The following is a 25,594-nucleotide window of genomic DNA, read 5'->3' as shown; positions in this document are numbered from 1 at the left end:
AGAGTAAAAGGGGGTGCTGTTAGTAATGACACCTGGACCACAGACATAAACCAGGACTGTTGTGAACAACGAGGATGTATGTTTACCCTACTTCACACTGCCTACACTGGGCTTGCTTTTCTGGTTTGGCCAACTGTTATTTGGGTTATATGGTTGTAAGTCAGGGATGCCCATGAGGAAGAAGAGAGAGAAAAGGTGTAAAATGAGGAAGAGACTTGACGGTTGAAAAAAATAAAAGAAATGAAAAAGAATATTAGGACGAATGCCAATTACACCAAACCTTCAGGTAAAGGCAGAGCCTTGCTGGTGGCTGGCTCGGCATGTAAGTTTGACCTTCCTGGCTCCCTGCCCCCCACAGCACTGTCAGTTTTAATAAGCTGTAATCCCATCGCTACCAGCGAGACTAATCAAACTGCAGAGAGCAGCCTGTTCCTAATTAGGAAGGCACAGGATAATCATTTAACTCCGTGGTTTCTCAGTGAGCTCCAAGCTGCCTCAACAGGAAAAAACATCCTGGAGAAGATGGTTGCTTACACAATCTAATCTTGACCTTTTGATGGTCTTTGTTTGAAATTTTTATTAAAATGCTTTAATTACACAAGTATTTAGTTTGAAAAATGTTTTAAAAGAATCTTTTCCCTTTATTCCCAGAGAATAATAAAATATCCTTCCCCCAAGGCATATAGGAAACCTCAGACTCCTATTGACTCCCCACTTTAATTGATCGCGGACAGAAACCCTCTCGAAATCATTCAAGGTGTGATTACAGTCCCCAAACTGGGGTCAGGAAGGATTGGGGGACGTGGAATGGCAACTCACGTTGAGCAACTACAGACCTACAGGTGCCAACACGGTACCATGGGCCACACAGGCCAGGGCCAGCTAGTCTCCAGTGCAGGACTGGAAACCAGGACTGAGCTGCAGCAAAGCTCCAGAAGCACCCCGCACTTCGGGGCCAGAAGACCCACCACTTCAGTCCTCACTTCTCGTAGCCCCTTCAACTCAGGAGTAAGCCACCAGGAAGAAGCTACTGCAACGGTTAACTGTTGAGTTGTAGTCAGATGGCGCCAAGTCTAACCTGGGAGCTGACTAGTGGTAGGTCCTCAGGCAAACTACTCAACCTTCCAGAAATTCCTGGTAGGCCCTCAGGCAGGCTACTCAACCTTCCTGAAACTCAGGCTAGGAATAATAGTATCAACACTTCACAGCCATGCTCTAAGAGTCAATGAGATATGTGTGGAAAGCAGTTACTAAGGTGCCTGGCACAGTAAAAGTACTCCATAGATTGTGCCTATTATTATTATTTTATTATGTGCTAGCATAGCCTTAAGGCCCTTGATTATATAATGTAAAAAGACAGGTGCATCCCTGAATCTCTTTCTTGGGATTCTGCATTTAGTGTGAGTGCACTTAAAACAATGACTACAGATGGAATAGTAGAGAACATTTCTGGTACCATGGAAATTTAACGGAGAACATTTCTGGTACCGTGGAAATTTAACGTTTTGTTTAATAGACTCATTACTATTTACAGGAAACCAGACTAGTATATTTTTTTAATTAAAAATGTTTATTGGCTATTGACCTTAATAGATTTACATTAAAGGAAAGGAACATTTTTTTCAAATGTGCTAATAAGAAAAGGACCTAGAAAAATGGACAAAGTTGGACAGAATTTTCGGTTTTGAACACAAATAAAACTCATAAATTTTATATGGATTCTGGGATATTTACTAATACTCCTCCAACAATGGGTTTGGCATTGAACAGGAGTTATAAACATATGAACAACTCCAATCCAATACATTTCAAAACAAGCAGATTCTTTTTTTAAAAAATAAATTTATTTATTTTATTTATTTATTTTTGGCTGCACTGGGTCTTTGTTGCTGCGCTCAGGCTTTCTCTAGTTGCGTTGAGCGGGGGCTGCTCTTCGTTGAGGTGCACAGGCTTCTCACTGCGATGGCTTCTCTTGTTGCGGAGCACAGGCTCTCGGTGCGCGGGCTTCAGTAGTTGCAACACGCAGGCTCAGTAGTTGTGGCACATGTGCTTAGTTGCTCCGTGGCGTGTGGGATCTTCCCGGACCAGGGCTCGAACCCGTGTCCCCTGCCCTGGCAGGCGGATTTTTAACCACTGCGCCACCAGGGAAGCCCAAAACAAGCAGATTCTTGAGAACAGAAACTCTGTCTTTCATAAGTATCCTTGCCATTAATTGGAGGAGAGGTTGTAAGAATATCCATGAATTCTGGAATTCATGAGCTTTGGAATTCATGGACGTTCTTAAACCACAATAAAAGAAAACAGTACAGATGGCCACCCTACATATAAAAATATAGTAACCACATAATAATTAAAAACAAAGTTCAGTAATGCCCACTAAAATGAACAAATAGAAAAATGTAGCACAAGAATGTAAAACAAATATATTTTATCCCCCTACAAACAAAACAAAGGCATCTTTTTGGTTCTGCTGTTTCTATAAAAACTATGTGTGAAACGTGCATGTATGTGTATTCTTATAGAAAACTTGACAAATATAGAAAAGCACAAAGAAAATAAAAATCACCTGTCACACCATCAACATGAATGTCATTCCTTTGACAAGAGCAGAAAAAAATTCAGAGAATCAGAGGTGATCAGTGAAGGTCTTCCCAGCCTCAGGACCTGCTGATGCCAATTTACCAACCACTTTAAAATCCACAGGCTAAACCTTTTTAGGCTCTCAAATATCTCTACTGTTGCCTGACTCCTGGCACCACTGCATTTTTCATCAGGCCAATAGTGATCAATAAACAAGGATACACATAAAGCTATGGTTCCAATCTAAAACTTCTTGTTCCCCAAATATTAGAGCTAAATGGAACCTTAGAAATTAGTTTAGTACTATTCACTTTGCCTGTCCCCATTTATTCAGGAGGAAACAGGCATGGAGAGGTTAAGTGATTTGCCCAAGTGTCATAGTTGAGTAGAACTGAAACCCAATCCTCTAACTGGCAGGCCAGGGCTCTGTCCAAGTGAACACACGGTGACTGAATCTCCCCAGGTGACGTGGCTCCAGTTATTACGTGGTTCGACTCTTAATGAGCCTACAAGGCAGACCACAGTGGATCTGTACGACCAGATGAAAGCAGCTAGGCAAACTTTCAGCTCCTAATAGGCAACTGCGCTGACTCTAGTGAGACAAGTCACAGAAAGACCATATGGTCAAACGAAGAGTGTGCCCTGGGCCAACTGGTCATTGGAGCAATGTGTGAGCTCCACATTCCGTGGAGATGTGAGCCTGGTTAAATCACAAGGTTGATTGCACTGCCAGGACAGCTTGGAAGGCACAAGTGTCGAAAAGAGACCCCTGAGAATATAAGGATTAAAATGAAGAAAACTCTTGAATCAGACAAATTCCTTCTTGGTCAACAGGCATGTGTCCACAGAGGTCATGCTACTCATGACCAATCAACTCCCTTCAAGCTCCAATCCAACTCAGTGAACCCTCAGATTCTCATCATCCCCACTTCAAGGCTGTCCCTTCACATCTAAAGCTTTTATCTTTGACTAAACGAACCTCCGTTGACTAAAAGAGTTAGCGCAGAAATATTCAAGGTCAGGTTTCAATTCTTTCTGATCCATCTAGGTCATTCTAGGTCATTTCAGTCGTAAGAAGAAGTCCCTTTAGCCTCAGGCGGGCCGAGTACAGTACAGATGTTCCTTATCTGAGTAGACTTCATTCTCAAATATAAGTGATTAAAGTGAAGATCGCTTCCTGCTGTCTTCCTCCCACATCACAACCGTGGTGCAGGCTCAACGTGAAGAGTGAGGTTATGCGTACCAGGTCTCAAGATGCTTGCCTGTGGATGAGCTCTTTCAACTGGGCCAGTTGGTCACTTTTTAGTGCTTCCCGGATGGCCTGGAAAAATCCAAAGTAGTGTTCAAAGTTGTGCATCATGAGCAGGACGCCAGCCAACAGCTCGTTGGTCACCAGCAGATGGTGGATGTACGCACGAGTGTGATTCTTACAGCAGTAACAGGGACACCCTCTCACGAGTGGATCAAAGTCCTCCTGGTACCTGAGAAAGGAAGTTACAACGATATTCCGGAAAGTGAGGAAAACAAGACCTCGACAACCTAGACTAACCTACTCTGCTGGCACGTAACCAATAGTTAGTAACACAACTGGCAAATGTAGTGCCAGGCACCTGCTTAAGAAGGCAATGTGGTCAAAAGTTAACAGAGAGTACAATGGGCCGGGAGACTCAGGAGTCTTCCTCAGATGGATACAACCTCCTAGACTGAGGCTCACCAAGGAGCAGCAGAAGAGTCACGTGCTCGCTCCCCCCTGCTGAGCAGGGTTAGTCACACTGTAAAGGCACACAAAAATATCAGGAGACACTGTTCTGATGAATGACACTTTTCTCCCACTCGCCACCAGGGCTAATATTAGAAGAGATGATATGACCTTTTACTTGCATAGCTTTTTGCAGTTTACAAAAAACTTTTATATATACTGTCTCATTTAATCTCTGCAACCACCCATGGAGATAGGCATTTTTCCTGTCACTTTACCAGTGAAGACTGCCAAGGGGTTTAAGAGGGAGGGCTATGGAGCTACAATGCCTGGGGTTGGTTCCTGGCTCACAACTCACTTGGGAAAGTCACTTAACCTCCCCCTGTGTCTTTGTTTTCTCATCTGAAATGTAATAAGGTAGAAACAGTGCCTACCTAATAAGAGTTGTTACAAGAATTAAATAAGTTAATATAGTAAAGGACACTGCTAGGTACATGCTAAGCACTATATACGTGCTACTTTCTATCAGCTACTAAAAAGAAGTTAAATGACTTGACCAAGGTCACACAGTCACAAGCAAGGCTACTCTCTGAACGCCAAATCTCCAAAACTTCTAGTGCTGATGATAAAAATATCGCAGTTTCCAATTATATCTATAATGTAAAGTGAATTTTAGTAGTAACCGTTTATATTACCCTAGATTTTTAAAAATGGAAATGAATCTCCTTGGCTATTTTTCAAGAAGTCAAATGTGATAAACGTCACCATTACAGACCTATAATCAAGAAATCACTATAGAAATAAGAACTAGGAATTTCATATTCTTTCGTAAATTTTCAAGTCTGTCCTGTTACTAGATAGACATAAATAAGTCTGAGTCCCTAAAATGTCCCTTTACGTAAGACCAAAAACACCCCAGCATTAAAGTGAGTATACCAAGTTCACAGAAAAACCGCTCACTGGTTCACTGATTATTTCCACTTTTGGCCAAATACAAAGTTACTAGATATCTTAGTTCAGTCTTTATAGAGGCAAATATTTTATTTAAGATTTATAATCTGTATATAACCAAGATGGCTTAAATTCCTTAAAATTTAAAAATTTTGTTGTAATATTTTATCTTGAAATCCTTATTTTACACTGTTATTATTTAAAGTAATCATAAGGAGTAAAGAACACCAAACAATGGATCTGGTCTAATTTTTCTGACAGCTCTTCTAAAACAACAGTTATCTAGCCTCAGTTTTCTGACAAGACAAAGTACACAAATTCATCTGCAGAAGAAAAGAGTACTGCTGGCACTGAATTTGAGAAGGCCCAAACAATATCCAACTATAAATATTTTTTGAAGTCATGAACTGAAAAGGGAACAGTTATATAAACTTTCAAAACAGACTGAAATTAAAAAGTCAGAAATCAAAATCCATACTTAAAAAAAAATTCCTTACTTTTTTTCCTTCAGATTAATTTCAAATGATGTCATTTCTCGGTTGCAGGTAGTTGTTTTACTCTTCTTTGTTTGATCCACATATTTTCCCTCTTCCTGTGTCCCATTTTGTTGCAATACTAAAGGACAAACCAACAAAAAGTCTTGAATGAAGATCAGATAAAGAGTGGCCATTGGGAGAATTTTATTTTAGTTACTATTTCATGCCCTTTGACCCTGTAATTCCACTCCTCAGAACTTATCGGAAGGAAACAGCACAAGAAAAACAAAGCAATATGTAACAAGATGATCAATGACCTATTATCTATAGTACCAAAACTTGGAGATTCAACTATGTCTAAGTGAATAGTAGTTACAAGTATATATCTTATAATTAAATGGGGACTTGAGTTGTTCCCTTGAACTCTTTGCTTTAAGAAAGAACATTCCTGGAATTGCAAGAGAAACACCAGGAATACTTATCTACTTGCCTCTCTTCAGAGCAGCTGGCTCTTTGCATAGTAACTAGTGTTACTAGGGGGAATTGCTGCCTACATTATGCAACTTATTCCTTTGGAATTTTCACTTTGTAATTGGCAAAAAGCCTCAATTTACTATACACACACACACGCACACAAATGTGATTCATAATACTTGCATAAAAATGTTCAAACTCATTTTTCCCAATCATAAAGAAATTTGGCTTTCTCTGGCCCAAAAGGAACGTGTTTGTTACAGAGAATTCAGTATCAGGGTCCTTGTAGAGTTTTGCGTATTCACAGTACAGAATGACTATCAGTCACCTATGTCCTGGCAGAGATAATTTCACTTGTAAATGAAGTCATGAACATGTATAAAGTGTTTATGGTGTGCCTATCCAAATACATTACGTTCTAGTCTGTCTAAAAGACAGTAAAATTGACCTCCTCTACATATGAATTTGATCAACTTGATTGATTTTGTTTCTAGAACTAATTCCATTTAGATTAACGCTTCAGTTGCTTTATAGGAGTGTAACATATTCTGAATGAAATTTTCATCACTTGTGGGGAATAAAATGAACCCTTAAAGAAGTCTCTGGCCCTACTCAAATTTAAGGTTGGCGGTGATAGAGCAAGAGTCCAACGGAGAGCAGGAGGAGAGAAAGGAAAGCACACTCTGAAGGCCAGACGGAAGGCCAGGCACACAGCATTCTCCTGAAACACTGTGGAGACACTTCAAGGGACCCCCAACCCAAAGTCTGTATCCTGGTTCCTTTTCTACTGCCAGTTAAATGTTAGAATCTGAAACTGCTTTTCTTGACCTCTGAATAACTGAACACTAAAAGAAAATGGCAGTGCTTCAAAGCACCATTAGCAGAGGAAAACAGCTTTCACATCTCAGTATGTATAAAAAACCAAAAAAGCAAAAGTAACACTAGGATCAGAGGGGATGAGACTCCCTGTGTATTAATAGCATGGGGTTTGCAAAAAGCAGACAAGAACTCTTTTGTGAAAAAACAAATTAACTTTTACCAAGCAGTTCAAAGGTTTTCTTTTCTTAGATTTTCATCACTATTCACTCGGAATGTTCTTTTTTCAGGTTGTTAATAGAAGAGGTTTTGTTTTTCTTGGTTCTGCTCACTACAAAATCACTTCCTAATATTGATGAGCTATGTGTATAGTATTAAGTGCCTGGTTTTGTGTGCCAACATGCCGGGCGTACAGATAAGAAACAAAGACATAGTTTTATAAAAGGCTGGCTTTATAGTATGCACATATTTCTGGCTTGTAACTCAAGGCAAAAATTGATAGGAAATAGAGAGAATTTAAGGGTAACAGAGAGATTAACTTCAAAAGACCTACATGTCTCTTCAGGAATCGGCTGGTAATCAAAGCTGAAAGTGAGGGCACATCCCCGCTCTGTTGCTAGATAAGGGAAAAAACTCTCAAATAAGTCCACTCCTCTTTCAATACACTCGAGCACCTCATCTGGCTGGCTAACACCGCAGATGAGCCTGTGAAAATAATATGAACAGTGACATAAGAACAATGCCAGGAATGAAATCAGAGAGTCTTTCCAGAGGGCATTAACAGTAATAATAACAAAAATCATGGTTAGTGTGGCAGGCAGCAGATAAGGAGGTGTATGGAAAGAACATAGAGCTTTGGAGGCAGAGAGACCTGGACCAGAATCCCTACTTGCTGTGTTACTTTGGGAAGGTTTCTTAACCTTTCTGAGTTTTAGTTTTCTCATTTTAAAAACAACAGCAAGAATACATACCTCATAGACTGGTTGGAAGGATTAATGAGATATTCGCAAAAGCACAAAGTGTAGTTTCTGCCCCAAAGAGAAGCTTAACAAAGGTTAGTTTTCCTTCCCTTCTCATCCCTTCTGAAATAACCTCCGTAGTCTCAGACTGAACTTTGTAGTCTTCCTATCCACTACATAAGATTTTTTTAGTGCAAAGCTGTGTGCTTTATTTCCCCTTCAAATACTCTTCCATGTTTTAACTGTATTTTGCTTATAATTCTTTTTCATAATTGCTTCAAGAAAGACATTTTTATCTACTGTATTCTTCATAGGTTCATTTACGAAGCAATTCTTGCTCTCGGAATTTCAACTCTGCCCACAGGCTCTAAGGATCTAGTCAGTTTTCTTTATGCTTCTATATATCTTCTCCATTAATAAAATGTCTGCATGGTAGAATGAGATGGTATTTCCAGAGGCAATGGGTAATGAATTCTGAGAGTGTTACTAACATTCAACCAGGTTTTGCCACTAAAACGAGATGGGAAATGCACTAGACTAGGGCTGGCTGGCTGGCTGCTATTTTTTATGTTTGTTTTTCTACTCATAGGTCCCTTTTACACACTGGCAGAGAAAAGCTTATAGACTCCCTGATTTCTAAAAGAAGTCCAAAAAAAGGCTTATGTAATATTAAACAACTAGAACCCTTAAATACATGCTGGTTTTTCTGACTACAGTTTCCTTCAAGTAATGTCATGTTTTAGAACTCCTCTCCAACTGAAGCTGGCATTTCTACACACTTATAGAAAGAAAAACAATCCCAGCTTTCAAATCCAGTAACAGACATCTGTGAGCACTTAACTCAAAAGGAGTCCAGAAAATGACTAGAAATACTAGTGCTGAATTATCATCTGCACCAGAATGAAATAAGCACAGGAGGGAAGGCAATGAACACAGAGAGCTAGGATAAAACTGGGGCGGGCGGGGCGGGGGGAGGGGGGAATGCTGGCTGGGGTGATGGCAATATCTTGCTCTGGCTGGTGTTTACGTAAGCATATATACGAATAAAAATTCATCAGGGTATACGTAAGATTCATATACTTAACTGCAAGCTATACCTGGATTTTTTAAAAAGTAGTAAAATTACATACACATATCCAGCAGCCCAAGGGGTATAAAGCAGCACCCCATAATCAAACCTCTTAATATATCTGTAGGAAAAAAGCATGAATATTCATATCAACTGGGATAAAAGACTACAGTTTTTAAAAAAGAAAAAATTTGAATAGTCTAATAAGACATTGGCTATACTCAGAAACTTGGGGATTTTTAGCTCTGAATCTTGCAGATCACTCTTCTCTCCAGCACATAATGAATCCTGTGACTGATGGAAAGAACCAACCCCACTAGGGTTGCCAGTGCCCTTGATTTCAAAAAATAATACCACTCACTACCTGCCTCAAATCTAAGAACTTCTTAAAGATCTTATTGACAGAACCCATCTTCATTCCACTCGGCATCCCAGGTCTGTCCTCAACTTTACTTGCTTAAGGCCAGAGTTCCACATGACTTTCTATCTGTCCCCAGGCACCAGGTTATAGTGAATAAAGAACAATATTTACAATTGGCACAAGGATGACGGGAACCAGTATAACACTTGCCCTCACTTATAATGAGGATCAAATTAATTCACATGGCAGTGTCCTCTGGTCTACATTCTGAAATCAAAGCCAAGACAGCCTTGATGGAAACTTCCTCCACAGTCTGCCTCAGCAGACTCAGCCCAGAAAGAACGTAATCAAAACATCAAAAGACACACCCATGTACAGACTGCATACCACACCTTCGGCAGCACCCCTGCTCTGCAGCCCACCAGGCTCGACCTGCACCCTAACTGAACACTAGCCTCGGTTTGTGCTCCGGTAGCTCCGCAGTGACTGATGACAGCAAGTGCAGTCTAGTCTCCAGGGTTGTTGGAGTCCCTTGAAAGCCATCCAGAAGGAAGCCACCTACAGGCCGCTTGGCTGTCTCTCGTGCTGACCTCAGCCTCTCCTCCATCACATCTCCACCTTCAATCACTCCAATGATCATACTTTTCTGGAGGACCTAAGGTAAGAAAGGATTGAACGCTTTTAACTGTTCCCAGTAGTGGAGACCTTTGTTTAAATGAGCCTTACCGCCTTCCTAAGAACCCTTAGGGCTCCAAAGAACACAATTTGAAAGCCACTCAAAAAGGGAAGAAAAGACCGAAGAGAAGCTGAGGCAATCAACATAGTTAATCAGGCTTTAGCGTAGATTAAATTAAGCACACACCAAGCAGGTATAAGAGGAAAAGAACAAAAGCAACAGTTTTAATTTCTATAAATGGCTATCTTGGTCTACCTTAGGTTACTTCTAAATCTCTTAGTTAGTAGTAACTTTAGGAACTGCAAAACTGTTTGGATGGAACAACTGACTGTCCATTTGGAAAAAGATAAAACAAAAATTACTACTGTACACCATCCTCAAAAATAAATTCCAGGGCTTCCCTGGTGGCGCAGTGGTTGAGAGTTCACCTGCCGATGCAGGGGACACGGGTTCGTGCCCCGGTCCGGGAGGATCCCACATGCCGCGGGGCGGCTGGGCCCGTGAGCCATGGCCGCTGAGCCTGCGCGCCCGGAGCCTGTGCTCCGCAACAGGAGAGGCCACACCAGTGAAAGGCCCGCATACCGCAAAAAAATAAATAAATTCCAGACGGCCCTAAGATCTAAACATAAAAAATACAGTTATACAAGTATTAGAAGAATAGGTTGAATATTTTTATAGTCTTGAGATAAGGAAGGCCTTTCAAAGCAAGCTAAAGCTTACAGGAAAGGGCAGACATATTTGAGTACAAAAACAATAAAAATTCCCTAGTGAAATATACTATCAACAAGGACAAAGGGGAACTTATTCTTTGGAGGAACACATAAATGTCTACACCATAGGTAAAGCTCCGACAAATCCTCTAAGGAAATGACAACCCCATAGAAATCTAGGCAAATATGTGACTATGAACTTCGGAAAAACAAATGTGAATGCCCCGTACATATCTGGAGAGCTTACTAAACCTCACAAGTAAGGAAATGAAAACTGGAAATAATTCGATACCATTTTTGCCCATCACACCGACAAAAAAGTTAAAAGACAGAGAGCAACATAGCAGAGGTAAAAGTGTTAGAGAAATGGCACTTACATACCCTGATAACTAGAGAGAATAAAAATTAGTTCAGCCTCTTGGAAGGGCAAGTAGATAACACTTACCAAAACGTCAATGCTTTTATCTTTATATATCCTAAAATTCCACTTCTAAGAATATCTCCTACAAATATATTCATTCATATGCACCAAGGTTTATTTGTGAAAGATGTTTAGAATAATGAAAAACTGGAAACATGCTAAACATCCATCAGTAGAATAAAGGCTTGGGCTTCCCTGGTGGCGCAGTGGTTGAGAGTCCGCCTGCCGATGCAGGGGACACGGGTTCGTGCCCCGGTCGGGGAAGATCCCACATGCTGTGGAGTGGCTGGGCCCGTGAGCCATGGCCGCTGAGCCTGCGCGTCCAGAGCCTGTGCTCCCCAACGGGAGAGGCCACAACAGTGAGAGGCCCGCGTACCACAAAAAAAAAAAAAAAAAAAAAATAGAGTAAAGGCTTAAGTAAAGTATCAATATAATATGTTCATAGTAGGCTTCCTATACAGCTGTTTTAAAAAGAAAGCAGAATATATATTAACATATACATTGACAGGAAAAGAGTTTGAAGATATTGTTAAACAAAAACAAGCAAATTTTTGAATAGATGATCATATTCATGTAATAAAAACCACATATAGGCATGCATATATGTAATAGTTATGTGTATGGAACTGTAAAAAAATAAGGTTTGCAAGGAAAAACACCAATCAACAGTGGCTCTCTGGTAGAAGAGAGGGATGGGGAGGGAGCCTGGGAGGCTATAAAGAGGGAATTTTGCTTTTTGGTTTAAGTAGGAGGAATACAATCAGTCTACTCCTCCAGAAAGAACACTTCATCTGCTGCGCGGAGAATGAATGAGGGGAGGATAGGATGGGGTAGGAGACGACTTTAATCATCCAGGGAAAGACGAAGAAGATCTGGACCAAGGCAGTGGCGGGGTGGGGGGTGGGGGTGAAGAGGAGAAAGAGGATGTGAAAGCTCATCAGGAGGTACAATCAACTCAACCTGACCGATTAGTTGCCTGGGGAGAGGATGAAGACAAAAATCTAGGAGAACTCCTGGCTCCAATTTCAGAAGTCCAGGGAGATGACGAGAGGAGCAAAGACAGGGAATCCTAAGGAAACAGTGGAGGGTGAGGCAAGATGATTATTCTCTTTCATGCATTCTGGGTTTGAGGTATCAGCCACTGAACATACGGACCGAAAGTCAGGGATATGTATATAAAGAGTGACTGCCCAGCCTAGAGAGAACGGTAGGTGCTTGACACAGTGCTGCCACTCCCCACGCCTGCTGCCATGGCAGACAGAGCCAGCCAGCGGGCCGCCCTCACCCCGTTGCACCTGGGAGCAGCTCCAAGCACCTTGAGATGGAACTCATTTGCCATCCCTGGCCTAGGGAATGCATGGAGAAGGAAAGAAAGCCGACAACAGAACCTTGGGGGGCTTCAATATTTAAGGGCATTCGGAGGAAGAGGAGTCAGTGAATCAGAGGGGAAGAAATCACAGGAAGAGGAAAAGATGTATGCCACCATACAAAGGAGACCGTTATACGGCCTGCCCCTTTCCATGACCGGTACAGCCCCATCTGGGAAATTCATTTTCACGGTGTAAGAACTACAACCATATAATTTATTGTCTAAAACGGGACACATTTAAAAGTAAAAGGGGGCACTATCAATAATCATGTCAAGACAATAGCGTGAGCATAAGGGGTACAGAGAGGGACCCCTGCATTTGACCAACGCACAGAAACAACGTGAACTGGTCAGGCTGACTTAACACAGATGAGGGATTTGAGGCTCATCTAATAATCATGCTCCATCACACGCCCTGTCCTCCCTTTCTCCTCATCCAAACATTACTTATCCTACGAGGATAATTACTGGCTCAAAACAATTGCTAGCAAACAACTGTTGGCAGAGCTAACGATGCAGCCCCACAGCCATGGCCCCACGCTGGACCCTTATTGCCCATACTGAGAGTTCTATCAAGAACGACAAGTAAGCTTCCTCTAATTATTTCATGTATATTAACTTGATTAGCCAAATTATATTTTTTATTGGTAAACTCAAAGTAATGATGTTTTTGAAACCCCGTGCGCTTTTGCTGTAGTGGGGCCCACGTGTTGCTCAGGATTACTCTACATAAATGATCAGACACTGAAAGCTTCTCCTCTGATCATATCTCCTGTTCTCCCACCTCCTCTGCTCTCTCCTAATGAACCCTTCCTTTTCCAGCTTTATTAACTCTGCTATCAAGATCCTTTATTCACTGCTACAGCTTCATCTTCCCCAGCTCATGAGATGATGAGGTTACTGTGCCTTAAGGAGACAAGAAGGGTGGGGAAGGGCACATTCCAGACTTATTTAGGGAACTGGAACCAAGGTGGAGTGAAAAACTGAATATTACTTGGATATTAAAAGGGGTCTTGAAAGACTCAAATCTCTGGGATGAGGAGCTGGAGGCTGCCACAAAGGGAGACAGAGTATTGAGGGAGAGCTGAAGGAAGAGCAGGTGAGAGGAGGGGAGACGCTGAGTTTGGTTATCTGAGTTTGAGGTGCATGTGAGGAATACTCTAGTGACAGAACCTAGCAAAGGCCTGTGGTTATGTAATTCTGAAGCTAAGTAGAGTGATCTCCATTACATACACAAGTTTAGAATTTTCAGCAATTTAAACTAAGGGGAGCTGCCCAGGGAGAACAAATAGTGAGGGGTGAAAAGAGAGCCTAAGACAGAATCCTAAAGAGCAATAAAACAATCAGGAAAAAAAATCAGGTGAGAGTAAGAGACCAAGAAATGAGGAGCAGAGAAGCAGAAGGAGAAGAAAGGGTGGTATCTTGGAACGTAAATGAGCGAGAGTTTCTAAGAGAAAGGAGTGGTGAGTGGCACGGCTTTACCTCTGACTCTTCCTGTAGCTTCAGACAATTATCCAGGAATAGAAGCGATCGGTCAACAGACTTTCTAGCTCTCTTTATGGAAGTGGTTTCATCACAAGTTGCCTCTCCATCTGAAAGGCACTGGAACCAGTCTGGCTGAAGGGCCTGCTGAATTGCCATGAACTTGGAGGCAGTCATTTCCACTCGTCCTCCAACACCCCACACAGACACTGACTGCCACAGGACAAGACGATGAGGGATTCGGAAGAGTAACATGAAAAGAAAAAGAAAATAATAAAATGATCAAAGCAATCCTGAACTCAACTCTTCTTTACAGATGGAGAGATGGTGGCAATTCAATATCCTAGACACGGTGGGTAAAGAGGTTTCCTATACTATATTCCAAATTCTCTAAGGACCTGATAGCTCAGAGGGACTCCAGTAAAGTCTTTCAACGGCCACACAAGCCAACTTCTGAGTTAGCACTCAGAATTCTATAATTACTTTTCCAGAAGCCGAGCCTTCCATTTTCCGCCACCCCCTGCTGTTCCTGCATACACCACAGACTTTAATTCTTCTGTCTTTGATCACATTGTTCCTTTTGACTGAAATGGTCTTCCCCTACTTCTCTGCCTGGTAAAATACTATTCAAGACATAAGAGTTCAAATACCATCTACTCTATTGTGTTCCTCAAACGTTACTAGGCATAATCAATTGCTCGCTCTTATAAGCTCTTTCAGCAATTTGTATTTATTTCTTTCACAGAAAAGATAGCCCTGGGGCTTCCCTTGTGGCGTAGTGGTTAAGAATCCACCTGCCAATGCAGGCGATACGGGTTTGATGCTTGGTCCAGGAAGATCCCACATGCCGTGGAACAACTAAGCCCGTGCACCACAACTACTGAGCCTGCGCTCTACAGTCCGCAAGCCACAACTACTGAGCCCATGCGCCACAACTACTGAAGCCTGCATGCCTAGAGCCCGTGCTCTGCAACAAGAGAAGCCACTGCAATGAGAAGCCCATGCACCACAACGAAGAGTAGCCCGCACTCGCTGCAACTAGAGAAAGCCCATGAGCAGCAACGAAGACCCAACACAGCCATAAATAAACAAACAAAGGAAAAAAGAAAGAAAAAGAAAAGATAGCCCTTATCACACCATCGTATATATGTCTGACTAGAGTATCCAAATTCATGGTTGTGCCCCAAGCGCACAGTCTGGGGCCTCATACATTATTAATGTTTAGTAAGTGTTTACTAGATTGAATTAGATACAGAAATATGTGCAAAGGCATAAATCCCATAGTACACAAGAATCTCTATATGTACCTTTGGTTACTCCTTTCCCTACAGCATCTCTCTTCTTAGAAGAGATGGACATAAATGCGAGGCCACATATAATCTTTTTGTTCTGGCACAAGAACACTGTTTAAATGAATCCTTTCTCTCTTATAAATGGAATAGACAACCGAGGTCAAAATATTTTCTTTTGAATTCAAATTACAAAATAAAAAGAAGTGTAAAACAGAAGACAAATTTAAAATAGTTACCTTAGGTAAGATTAATAGATATTGTTGATATCAATAAAGTGGGTGCAAGAAAAGTAACTGTTTGTAAAGTGGCAATATATACTAAAGCTTTTCTAGAATGCTGTCCTCAGGGACAATGCAATGGGGCCATATCTCAGGTTAAAACTTTTAAGGAAGTCCTTTGAATACTGTTTTTCACCAGCTAAAATCTCCAGCTTTTTCAAATTCTGTTCTAAAAAGCAGTATTATACTAAGATTCTACTATATATAGTTATACATGTGATAATACTCATCAGCAACTTTCCCCACTATTCCTGAGGTTGTTAAAACTTCAAATAAAGCATGGTATCAAAAGACTATTGTTTTCTACCATCATAGCAATTTCTTTTTTTGGCATGTACTTGACCTTTCTCTACTCCCAAATTCTGGGCAACAATGAAAAAGCTGAGGATACAGTCCTTACCTTAACCTTATCCTTGGGCTGCCCCACTCTAACTCCTATGAACCACACCATCCCACTATAGTCGTAGAAATAAAGAGAAGGCATAAAGGGGTCTGGAACGGTTCAGCATCCCAAGCAGTGGGATCCTTGCAGCTGAGAGATCCCATAGGCTGACTTCCTGAGAAAAGCCTTCAGCCTTGGAGGACCTTCTGAGAACATACCTTATTTGTTACATAACCAGCTGGGCAAGGGCTGACTGGATCATGCAGGGAGCAGTACAAGAGTGATTCTGGCATGCCTGTATAAACATAAAAAAAGAACCCTTGAGAGCACTTACATCCACAATTACACTGTGTTGTAACAGAGAGCAGCTTCATAATGTGTACCGCTGGATAAAGCAAGTCTAAAACACGATAAATTGCTCATACTTTATCTTAGAATTGTAGGAGGCCTGTCAACATGAATGAAAAGATTACTTTGAAACCTACTAATCTAAAAGAAGAATTAAATGTAAAGGTTCATGTCTGAAGACATAGCGAGTTGCTACAAAGGAAAGGTATAACCTGAAGTATGATACAATGAAAGTGTTTAATGATATGTTGACCCTGCTTGATTTGCTTTGAAGAATTTAATATCAAGTATGGTCATTCTAGGCACTATCCAAGCGGAACTAGCTACTGGCAAGATGAAATTATACAGTCAATAGGTAATCTTATTAATAATAAATCCAGCCCACACCATGGGTCCCTAGGGGCAGAATTATAGAAAAGCTGTAGGACATTGCAAATGGATCTCATTTTCAATAAGTTTCATTTACTCAAGATGCCAGTTTCTTAGGTTCTTTAATCAAAAAGATAGTTGTTTAAAAAAAAAATCCAAAAAAAGTTTACTAAGCCATATGTACTTAAATTTCATATGCTGCATTTTCATAAGAAAAAAAAATAGAATTTTGCTGAAAAAAGACCAAAAATATAAAGCAAACAAAAATCTCTGCAGTTCTCCACCTTATTGTCTACAATTTCAATTATTACAATTATCTCTACAAAGCTTATATTAGCTATTTTCACTTAATTATACGCTTGTATACTTTAAAGCTGGTTATGAAAATGGGTCTCAGATCAAGGAAAACGATATTATATAAATTCCTCTCCTGAAACACAGGCCCTTGTGACAACCAAGTCGTCATGCAGTTTCCCTCAGAAGCAAAGGACTGAACAACCAATGGAAGCAGGATTTTCATTCATTTAAGTGAGTCCTAGATATTGGGAAAAAGCTTCAAGAGAAAATGGTCTACAGAAGAATTGGTTCTCTGGCTGTCCCTGCTAAGCTTTTCCTATAAATAAATGGACACACAGATCAGCATTCAAAATCCTATTTCTGGAACAGAAGATAATATTAACATATCAGAATATAGCTGAATATAGACTCTTCATCCTCTGCCTTATGTTTTAGGCGCAAACATGACAAGCCTGCTTTGGATCTTAGGTGTGTCCCATGCAGTCCTTCACCTCTAGGTCTTTGCTCTTTGCCTGGAGTGTCTGCTCACACCTGTCTACCACCACCACTGCACCCACCTCCTGACCTGGCTAACTCCTACTCTTCCTTGACCCAGCTAAGGCGCCCCGTCATCTTCTTTGTCAAGAATACTTCCTTTATTCTGACCTCCTTCCACATGGACCCAACAGCAGGTTATGTGTTCCTTCCTCTGGGCTCTCATGATACATGTATCTACACCTGATCCTGCAAATGTAGTCACCACACTCTACTAGAATTACCTGTTTATCTTTATCCCAACTAGGCTCTGAGTTTCATGAGGGCAGCAGTTGTTTCCCACTCATCTTTGAATCCCCAGTTCAAAGGCGTTCCTGGTTCTTAGATACTCATTAAATGCTTATTAAATTAATGAATAAATAAATGTATGAATGAAGGATCAAAGAATAAACAGCATCTCCAACCTCCAAATTAATACACCACAAGGCACACACAAATAACTTGATGAATTTTTACCTATAAACTTTCCAACTCCTTCCTTATATTCTGCCAAGACTTCGTGATGTTCTGCCCTGTAAGCAAAACAGAAAACTATGTAACATAATAATGAATCATTCTAGATACTCTATGCAACAACTGAAGCCCTCTTCCCACCCAAACAAGCTACGTGACAGTAAATGTAGTCTCAAAAAACCAAGTACACCATTATTCAAGAGTCCCCACTCATTAGGTTGGGTTCACTAGCCAGAGCAAAGCTCTTCAATTTGCAAGTGGTTGTGAGAAGAGAAATTGGCAAAGAGCAATGGCCTCAGAATATCTAGATTTTCTTCTTTCCCTTGTCCCTTTAAAATCACTGTTATTAACACAATCTTACAGAGTTATTTGATCTTATAGCAGATTCTTCAATTAGGGATGAGGTCAGTATGTACATTACACAAAATGATCTCACTCTTTAGTTGTTTCCCTAGAGTAGAACATGTGCAGAGACAGAGAAAACTTTGAGGCTGGTGCGTGAAGACAGCCCCTAGGTTCCAAGTTTAGCCCTCATAGAGCATTCCAGGCCCTGTCACCCCTGGGAGCAGTGGCAATGAGGGCGGTATGGAAAAGTGAAGCAGCTCTATCACGTAGGTCTGGCCCATGATTCCAGATTAGGGCCAGATGATGTACAATATTTGATATCTCTCTTCTGATTTCATTCTAAAAAACCTACAGATTTTGCACGTAAGCAAAAAAGTCTTTCTCTTTACCACACCTTATTAAGGTAACCAAGCTGCTGCCAGGTTGACATGTGAATGATCAGGTCTCATACTTACAGTGATGACAGTGTAAGCTGAGCCATGGCAGGAACCCCGTGGATTTTATGCAGTGTGTGATGGGTCAGGTGTGGGGCAGAGCCAGTCTTGGTGTACAGAAGGCAGCCTGGAATGTCCATGGTGCAGTCCCCTGTTTTGCCTAGGTTTTTTATTTTTCCTAGGCGACAGCCATTAACCACCTTGGTAAGACTTAGCTTCATCCTAAGGGGTTCCTCTAGGTCCTGATAAGAAAAGTACATTACATTCAGAAGGAGTTCCATGACATCTAAACACTAAACATTTTTCCAACCAAACTACAAAAAAAAAAATGATAGCATGTTTGTTATTACTTCCAGTCTAGGATTTTTTTAGATATCAGGAATAGGGGAATGGGAAGACACAGAGAGCATAAGACACCTTCCCCAAAGTCCCAGCACAATATGATGACATCAACCACATTTAAATTCAGTCATGGAAATTTTGTCTGAGCTGATAGAAACCAAACAAACAGAAGGACAGAAGTAAAGACTAATCATGGAAAGAGCACTGTGAAGCCAAGGATTGCTCTCAGCCATGAAAATGTGTATAGAGAAAGGTCATACTGCTTAGGAAATACTGATTACTGATTTGATCTATTTTTTTTCTTTCTCTAATTTGAGAGAATACTAGGCAACATAGCAATTTTTCCTAATATGTAATTAAATGAAGAAAACAGATTCCAAAACAGCATTCTGCTGTTTATTAAAATATATGGAAGAACATACATCAAAAGATAAACAGAGGTTATGTCAGAGAGGTGGGATTATTCTCCAACTTTGTTCTTATACGGTGTCCAAACAGAGGTGAGAAACTGTGTGGGCATCCATGCAATTCGTAAGCAACGTTTCATTATTCTTATAATTGGGAAGGAAAAATATTTGATTAACAAAAAAGATATACTTTCTAAATTCCACAGATACACAGGGAAAAAAATCAGAAAACATGGTCAGTTACTTTGTTGGACTGTGTTAATTTATTATTCACTGAAGCAAATCCTAGGCTCCACTTCTTTTTTTTTGCGGCACACAGGCCTCTCACTGCTGTGGCCTCTCCCGCTGCGGCGCACAGGCTCCGGACGCGCAGGCCCAGTGGCCATGGCTCACGGGCCCAGCCGCTCCGCGGCATGTGGGATCCTCCCGGACCGGGGCACGAACCCGCGTCCCCTGCATCGGCAGGCGGATTCCCAACCACTGCGCCACCAGGGAAGCCCACTGGCCCCACTTCTTTAAATGCCCTGTAAAACTCAGTGACCAGGCATGGCAGATCATTTGCAAAATGTCACTGGATATTCAGCATTTTGAAATACCAGCGTCTCTGCAGCAAGTATTGATACCATACCCTCTGGACTTTTTGCCATTTAGGCTAGGCCCAGTTTTATTAATAGATAAATTAATACAGCTCTCTGAGAGGTTCCAACCTTAGGTCCTATCCTCTTAAGCATTATACTAAACCACACGCTGAAAGTCAACCATTGTTTAAGATGTTACCAAATAAATAAGCATTATTTATCATTAGTTAAAAAATATTCAGGGATGTATATATTACTTTTTTGGGAGTTATAAATTTTTATATTGAAATAAAATAGTTAACAGTCTTTTGAATTTTAGAAATAAGAATAACTACTTTCTGTATGGTTCAATAAGTGATTTCATGTTAAACATGAATTATAAAAAATAGTATAAGTATTTGGGGAAAGGCTGGTCAATTTTCTGTGACTCTACCTTCATTATTTCAAGTTATCACAAAGATAAAATGTCTCACTGGAACCCACAGAAATGGAGAGTGTTAAGAGAAAAAAGTTATTATGTTTTAACAAAGGGTAATATAAAAGCTATTTTTGTAAAGCCATGTTATTACACATTAAAACTGTTAAAATAAAAGAAAGTTTATACCAAAAAATAAATATAATTACAGCCTAATGAGAATGTAATATAGAAAATACAAGAGAATACAAAAGAAGAGTCATTAGTTTATACAATCATATTCCTTTTTTAAAAAAAGATTTATTTATTTATTATTTATTTATTTTATTTACTTTTGGCTGCATCGGGTCTTAGTTGTGGCACGCGGAATCTTCGTTGAGGCATGCGGGATCTTTCCTTGCGGCTCGCGGGCTTCTCTCTAGTTGTGGCGTGCGGGTTTTCTCTAGTTGTGGCTCGTGGCGTTCAGAGCGCTTGGGTATCCCCCAGGCTCTCTCATTGAGGCGTGCGAGCTCAGTAGTTGTGGTGTGCAGGCTTGAGGGATCTTAGTTCCCTGACTAGGGATCGAACCTGCGTCCCCTGCGTTGTAAGGTGGATTCTTTACCACTGGACCACCAGGGAAGTCCCTCATACTCCTTATTGATTGATCAAATAATACACATAACCTTCTGGTTTCAAGTGATAAAAATCTTTTAAACTAACAGAGCTTGGAAGCCATTTGTAGCAAAGTTAAAGAATGTATCTTGCAATCTAAGTAAGTTCTAGAGAACTGAAGCGGGGGAAGCACGAAAGTAAGAAATTCACTTCAAAGTTAATGAATCAACCCTATTATTCTGACTATTAGAATCAACAAATATGGAACAATAGGTTTTTGAAACATAAATAAGAACTAATGAAAATTTAATGGACCGAGATTACTAATACTACAACAACTTAGCGCTTACTACCTTCACACACATCTGAGAATGGAAGAAACTGCATTGTCCCGCGTGTTTTCAGAAAGGCCTAAAGAGAAGAATTTGCTGGTTCCTCCCCTTACTCCAAAAGTTCTGTCTCATCTGAGCTGCTTAAGTTTTGTTAAGAGTTTAAATGTACACATGAGTTGTATTTTTTAAATTAAATCCATATAAAAGTAGGAAGAGTCTTCATAGGATAAAATTAGCATGTTTGAAAAATGAAGTTTAGGATTCTAGAATGCTACCAATTTTTATTATTATCTCTCCCCATCAAACCCTCCTTTCATTTTTCCAGTTTATTAATAAGTAACATAAAAGACTGACAATCAAAGCTGCTGACAAGCATGAGATAATGTGCTTTTCCATGTCAAGTTAACTCAATTCCAGGTAAAAACAACAAACCGCAGTGCTTTAGTAAACTTCTGTTTAACATCCCAGGTAATGTATGATTGCCATCAGACTTCAGAAATGCTGAAAATAGTTAAGTCTGACCATTACTACCAGAGACGCCAAACTGAGAGCTCCTCATGGACCATCCCCTCTGCCGTTCCACAATAACAAATCTGAGGCTAAGCAAGATTAATCAGACTTAGTCTAGAACCCAGGTCTCTGCCAAGAGGCCTGAGCTTTTGATTACATCTTTGAAGTGAGAGTAATACAATGTCTGTATATGCATATCTCCTCTTCCCACTCTTTCCTCAATTGAAGAAATAGCTTCCTTCATTCTCAACCCAAGGTCTGTCATTACAGGTCCATAGTAGTTCTAGAGGACCTCAGCCACCATGCTCTTAGATGCAGAGATGGGTCCTCCTGTGATACAATGCACAAAAGTTTAACCTCCATAACTTTAAGGATGAAATTGAAAATCCTTAGCTTAGTGTACCGAACCCACTAGGTCAGCTGGAGAGAAATACCCACTTGGTTCTCTCCACAGTATGGGACTCTGATGCTGTGTACTCACATTCTGCTGTTTGGGGTTTCTTAAGAGTCCTACCCTAATCACAGTAAATGGACACAGCATCAAAGGAAAAAGTATAAGCAAGGAAAAGTAGACAAATGTGTCTTAAGAAAAGTATTGTAATAGATAAATTGTTACTGGTGATTCTGTGTATTGTGAGGATGAATGCAAATATGAAGAAATCTGAGGAAAGCATCAGAGAATGTACTTTAGCTGGAAATCAACATTTAAAATATAACATGCAACTTTGTCCAGCTTTGAACCCAGCTTTCCTTTCCTCATTACTGATCAATTTGCGGTTAGTGTTTTTATAATTGCACATTTTTTCTAGGGGCTTGAACACAAAAAGTTTTTATTATGGAGTAATGTAAATATATACACACATACACATATTCATGTACATATATATATATATATTTTTGCGGTACACGGGCCTCTCACTGTTGTGGCCTCTCCCGCTGTGGAACACAGGCTCTGGACACGCAGGTCCAGCAGCCGTGGCTCACGGGCCCAGCCGCTCCGCGGCATGTGGGATCCTCCCGGACCGGGGCACGAACCCATGTCCCCTTCAGCGGCGGCAGGCGGACTCTCAACCACTGCGCCACCAGGGAAGCCCTCATGTACATATTTTTAAAACATGCTTTTGGAGTGATATAGTCTATTAATCCAAGCAAAGTTCTCAAGAAACAAACTAACGGTCTCCAAAATATTAACTGGTTTTTATTTGGCTTCATATCATTACCCTTTTCCCTTTCACTTGTTGTGAGTCTCTTCTAAGATTTCTGGGGTTGTCTTTTCTCAATATATAAACATCTACATTTTCACTTCCTGGTAAAGTCTTAAAAAACCATTAAAAGAGCCATTTGGAAATAATGGTTAATGGAAAAACTCTTAATCACTTTAAGAACAAGTAGATCTATGCTTTTACAAGGGCTAACCAAGATTCCCTGCTCTTGTGGCAGCATTGTACATATCTTAATACCTCCATTGCCACATATTTCTCCCCTCCTTCCATCCCCTTAGGAAAAAAGGGATTTTTTAATGTTTCTTAATGGATTCTCTACAGACTGTCATGGAAAGATGACCACAATACACTGAGGGAAAAGAGCAAGCTTAGGTGAACATATTTTTTGCAAAAGAAAAATTGCGTATATATATTTATAAATATGCACACACAAACACACACTGTACACTGTCTGTATATGCATGCAAAAAAAGTCTGAAGGACTTCTAAACAATATGGTACACTAAGCTGACTAAGAAAGACACACAGAAATGATGGACTCTAAAATCCTAGAAACTAGTAATGGAAGATGAGGAGGAAACTATTCAGAGGTACTATTCTAAAATTCTTAAACTATTTGGGAGGAGGAGAGAGATCATGAATAATGTTAAACTTTAAGTATGCGTGTTAAAAATTTTTAAGTTAGCATTAAAAGATTACTGAAAATGGATAATTCCCATTCCGCTGGGGAGGGGCAGGGAAGGATCAAGAAAAATTGGTTAATACTTAAGGGAAAAAAAGAGGAAAAGAGACCAAAAAGCACACCAAAAATAGAAAATACAAAATAAGACCGCAGGAGTAAGTCCAAATATGCCAGTAATCACAATAAAAGTTAAATTAGTTTCACCTATTTAAAGAAATAATAACAACAGTAGCAACATTTATTGGGTATTTACTATGTATCAGATCCTGTTATTCACATGTTAACTCCACTATTATGTACTGTCATTTCAATCTAAGGCAGATGCTATTATTACGGGCATTTTACAGATGAGGAAACTGAGGCTAAAAAAGTGACCATTTACAAAGTGGCAGAGCCACTTAAATCATAGAAGTCTGCCTTTAGAGGCTGTACTCTAATAGGCTGGTAGTCTATTAGAAGTCCCATCTTGTCCATAAACACATGCAATGTTTACAAATTAACTGTAATGTTAAGATATAATGTTACAGTCATATTTTCCATTTTGCTATACTGTTATTACTGTTCTTGTCTTCATCTCCCTTCTCTGCCTCTATCCATCCTCCAACCTCTACAACCTTTCTATATATGCACACAAACATTTAAATATACTTGTATGAGAAAGGGTGTTTTTTAATTAAAAAAATGCAAATATACTATACTATAAGCACTTCTCTGAAATTTGCTTTTCGCTCCGGAATACACAATGGATATTTTTCCTGAAGAAGAGACACAGAATTTAACTTACCCTTTAAAATAACTACTTCATGATACTGCATAGCTTGGATGTAACACAATTTAATCTACCATCACCCTTGTGATGAACACTCAAGTTACAGAACAGGTCCTGTGATTGCTGCAGTAGTCTTGAGGGCACAGCTTCCCTGATTTTTTTGACAAATCTCAAGTCTATTTCAGTTTACATTTCCTGGCAGAGTTCTCTACATACATTGATTTTTTAATGGGTACCACACTCTAATGCTTTAGGTACTATAGCTCCCATTTTGCAGATGAGTAAATCGAGGGTCCGAGAGTTATTAAACAAGTTGCGTAAGGTCATACGATTACAAAGTAGCTGGGTCTAAATCTCTACCCTGCCTTACGAACCTACATATCCCAGCATGCACTGTCCCCGGGAACACTTAGGCTCAGTCAGTAACGATGGATTTAGCTTCACTCCATGGGCCATCTCCAGGGGCCCCAGACCTCGCGAAGCGCTTAGATCAGGTATTCGAGATCGGTCCAACCCTCCCAAGCATCCTGGGGAGTCTAGAAAAAACTTGCGCACGGAAACTTGACCTTTAAGCAGAGCCTGGTCGAAAGGAGACACTTTTCTCTCTGAGATGCGGTGAGGCTCACACGATTTGGGAGAATCTGGATTTACAGAAGCCAGGATCCACCAGGAGACCCAGAAAAATGAAAGAGACATAGCGCCAGTACAACCGCAACACAACCAGGAAGCGTCTAGACGCGACGCGACTCTCTCGCAGCAGCCTCCCCTTACGCGTAGCAGCTCCCACACCAACAGGAAAAGGGGGCACTTACCTGCAAACCTCCCAACTTTTTTGAGCTTGAGACCCCTTAATCTCCTCGCCGTTCGCTACCACGTGTCCAGCTTTCAGAATTCTCGGCTCCCTGAACCACCGCCTCCGATGCAGAGCCAATCAGGGAGCATTGCGTCATCACCGGGCGCCAGGAAAAGG

The 25,594-nt window shown here is 40.6% G+C and overlaps 1 protein-coding gene across 2 annotated transcripts; it reads right to left on the bottom strand.

Moving 5' to 3' along the window:
* Nucleotides 1–1,617: 1,617 nt before the first annotated feature.
* On the bottom strand, nt 1,618–25,516 carry QTRT2 (queuine tRNA-ribosyltransferase accessory subunit 2). 2 transcript variants are annotated; one of them, XM_082839983.1, is made up of 9 exons: nt 25,437–25,516; nt 18,797–19,017; nt 18,000–18,055; nt 16,214–16,290; nt 14,044–14,256; nt 9,841–10,040; nt 7,550–7,701; nt 5,728–5,845; nt 1,618–4,061 (listed from the first exon to the last, which is right to left on the bottom strand). In XM_082839983.1, the coding sequence occupies exons 2-9, from the start codon at nt 18,994–18,996 to the stop codon at nt 3,830–3,832; spliced, it is 1,248 nt and encodes a 415-aa protein (XP_082696109.1). In that variant the 5' UTR covers nt 18,997–19,017; nt 25,437–25,516; the 3' UTR covers nt 1,618–3,829. The 2 variants fall into 2 exon arrangements, with proteins under 2 accessions (XP_082696109.1, XP_082696108.1); XM_082839982.1 differs by lacking the exon at nt 25,437–25,516 and having other exon boundaries at nt 18,797–19,060.
* Nucleotides 25,517–25,594: the final 78 nt, after the last annotated feature.

The sequence above is a fragment of the Leucopleurus acutus genome, assembly GCF_964270905.1.
Source record: "Leucopleurus acutus genome assembly, chromosome: 5".
Lineage (NCBI taxonomy): Eukaryota > Metazoa > Chordata > Mammalia > Artiodactyla > Delphinidae > Leucopleurus > Leucopleurus acutus.
This window is presented reverse-complemented; position numbering and strand designations above follow the sequence as displayed.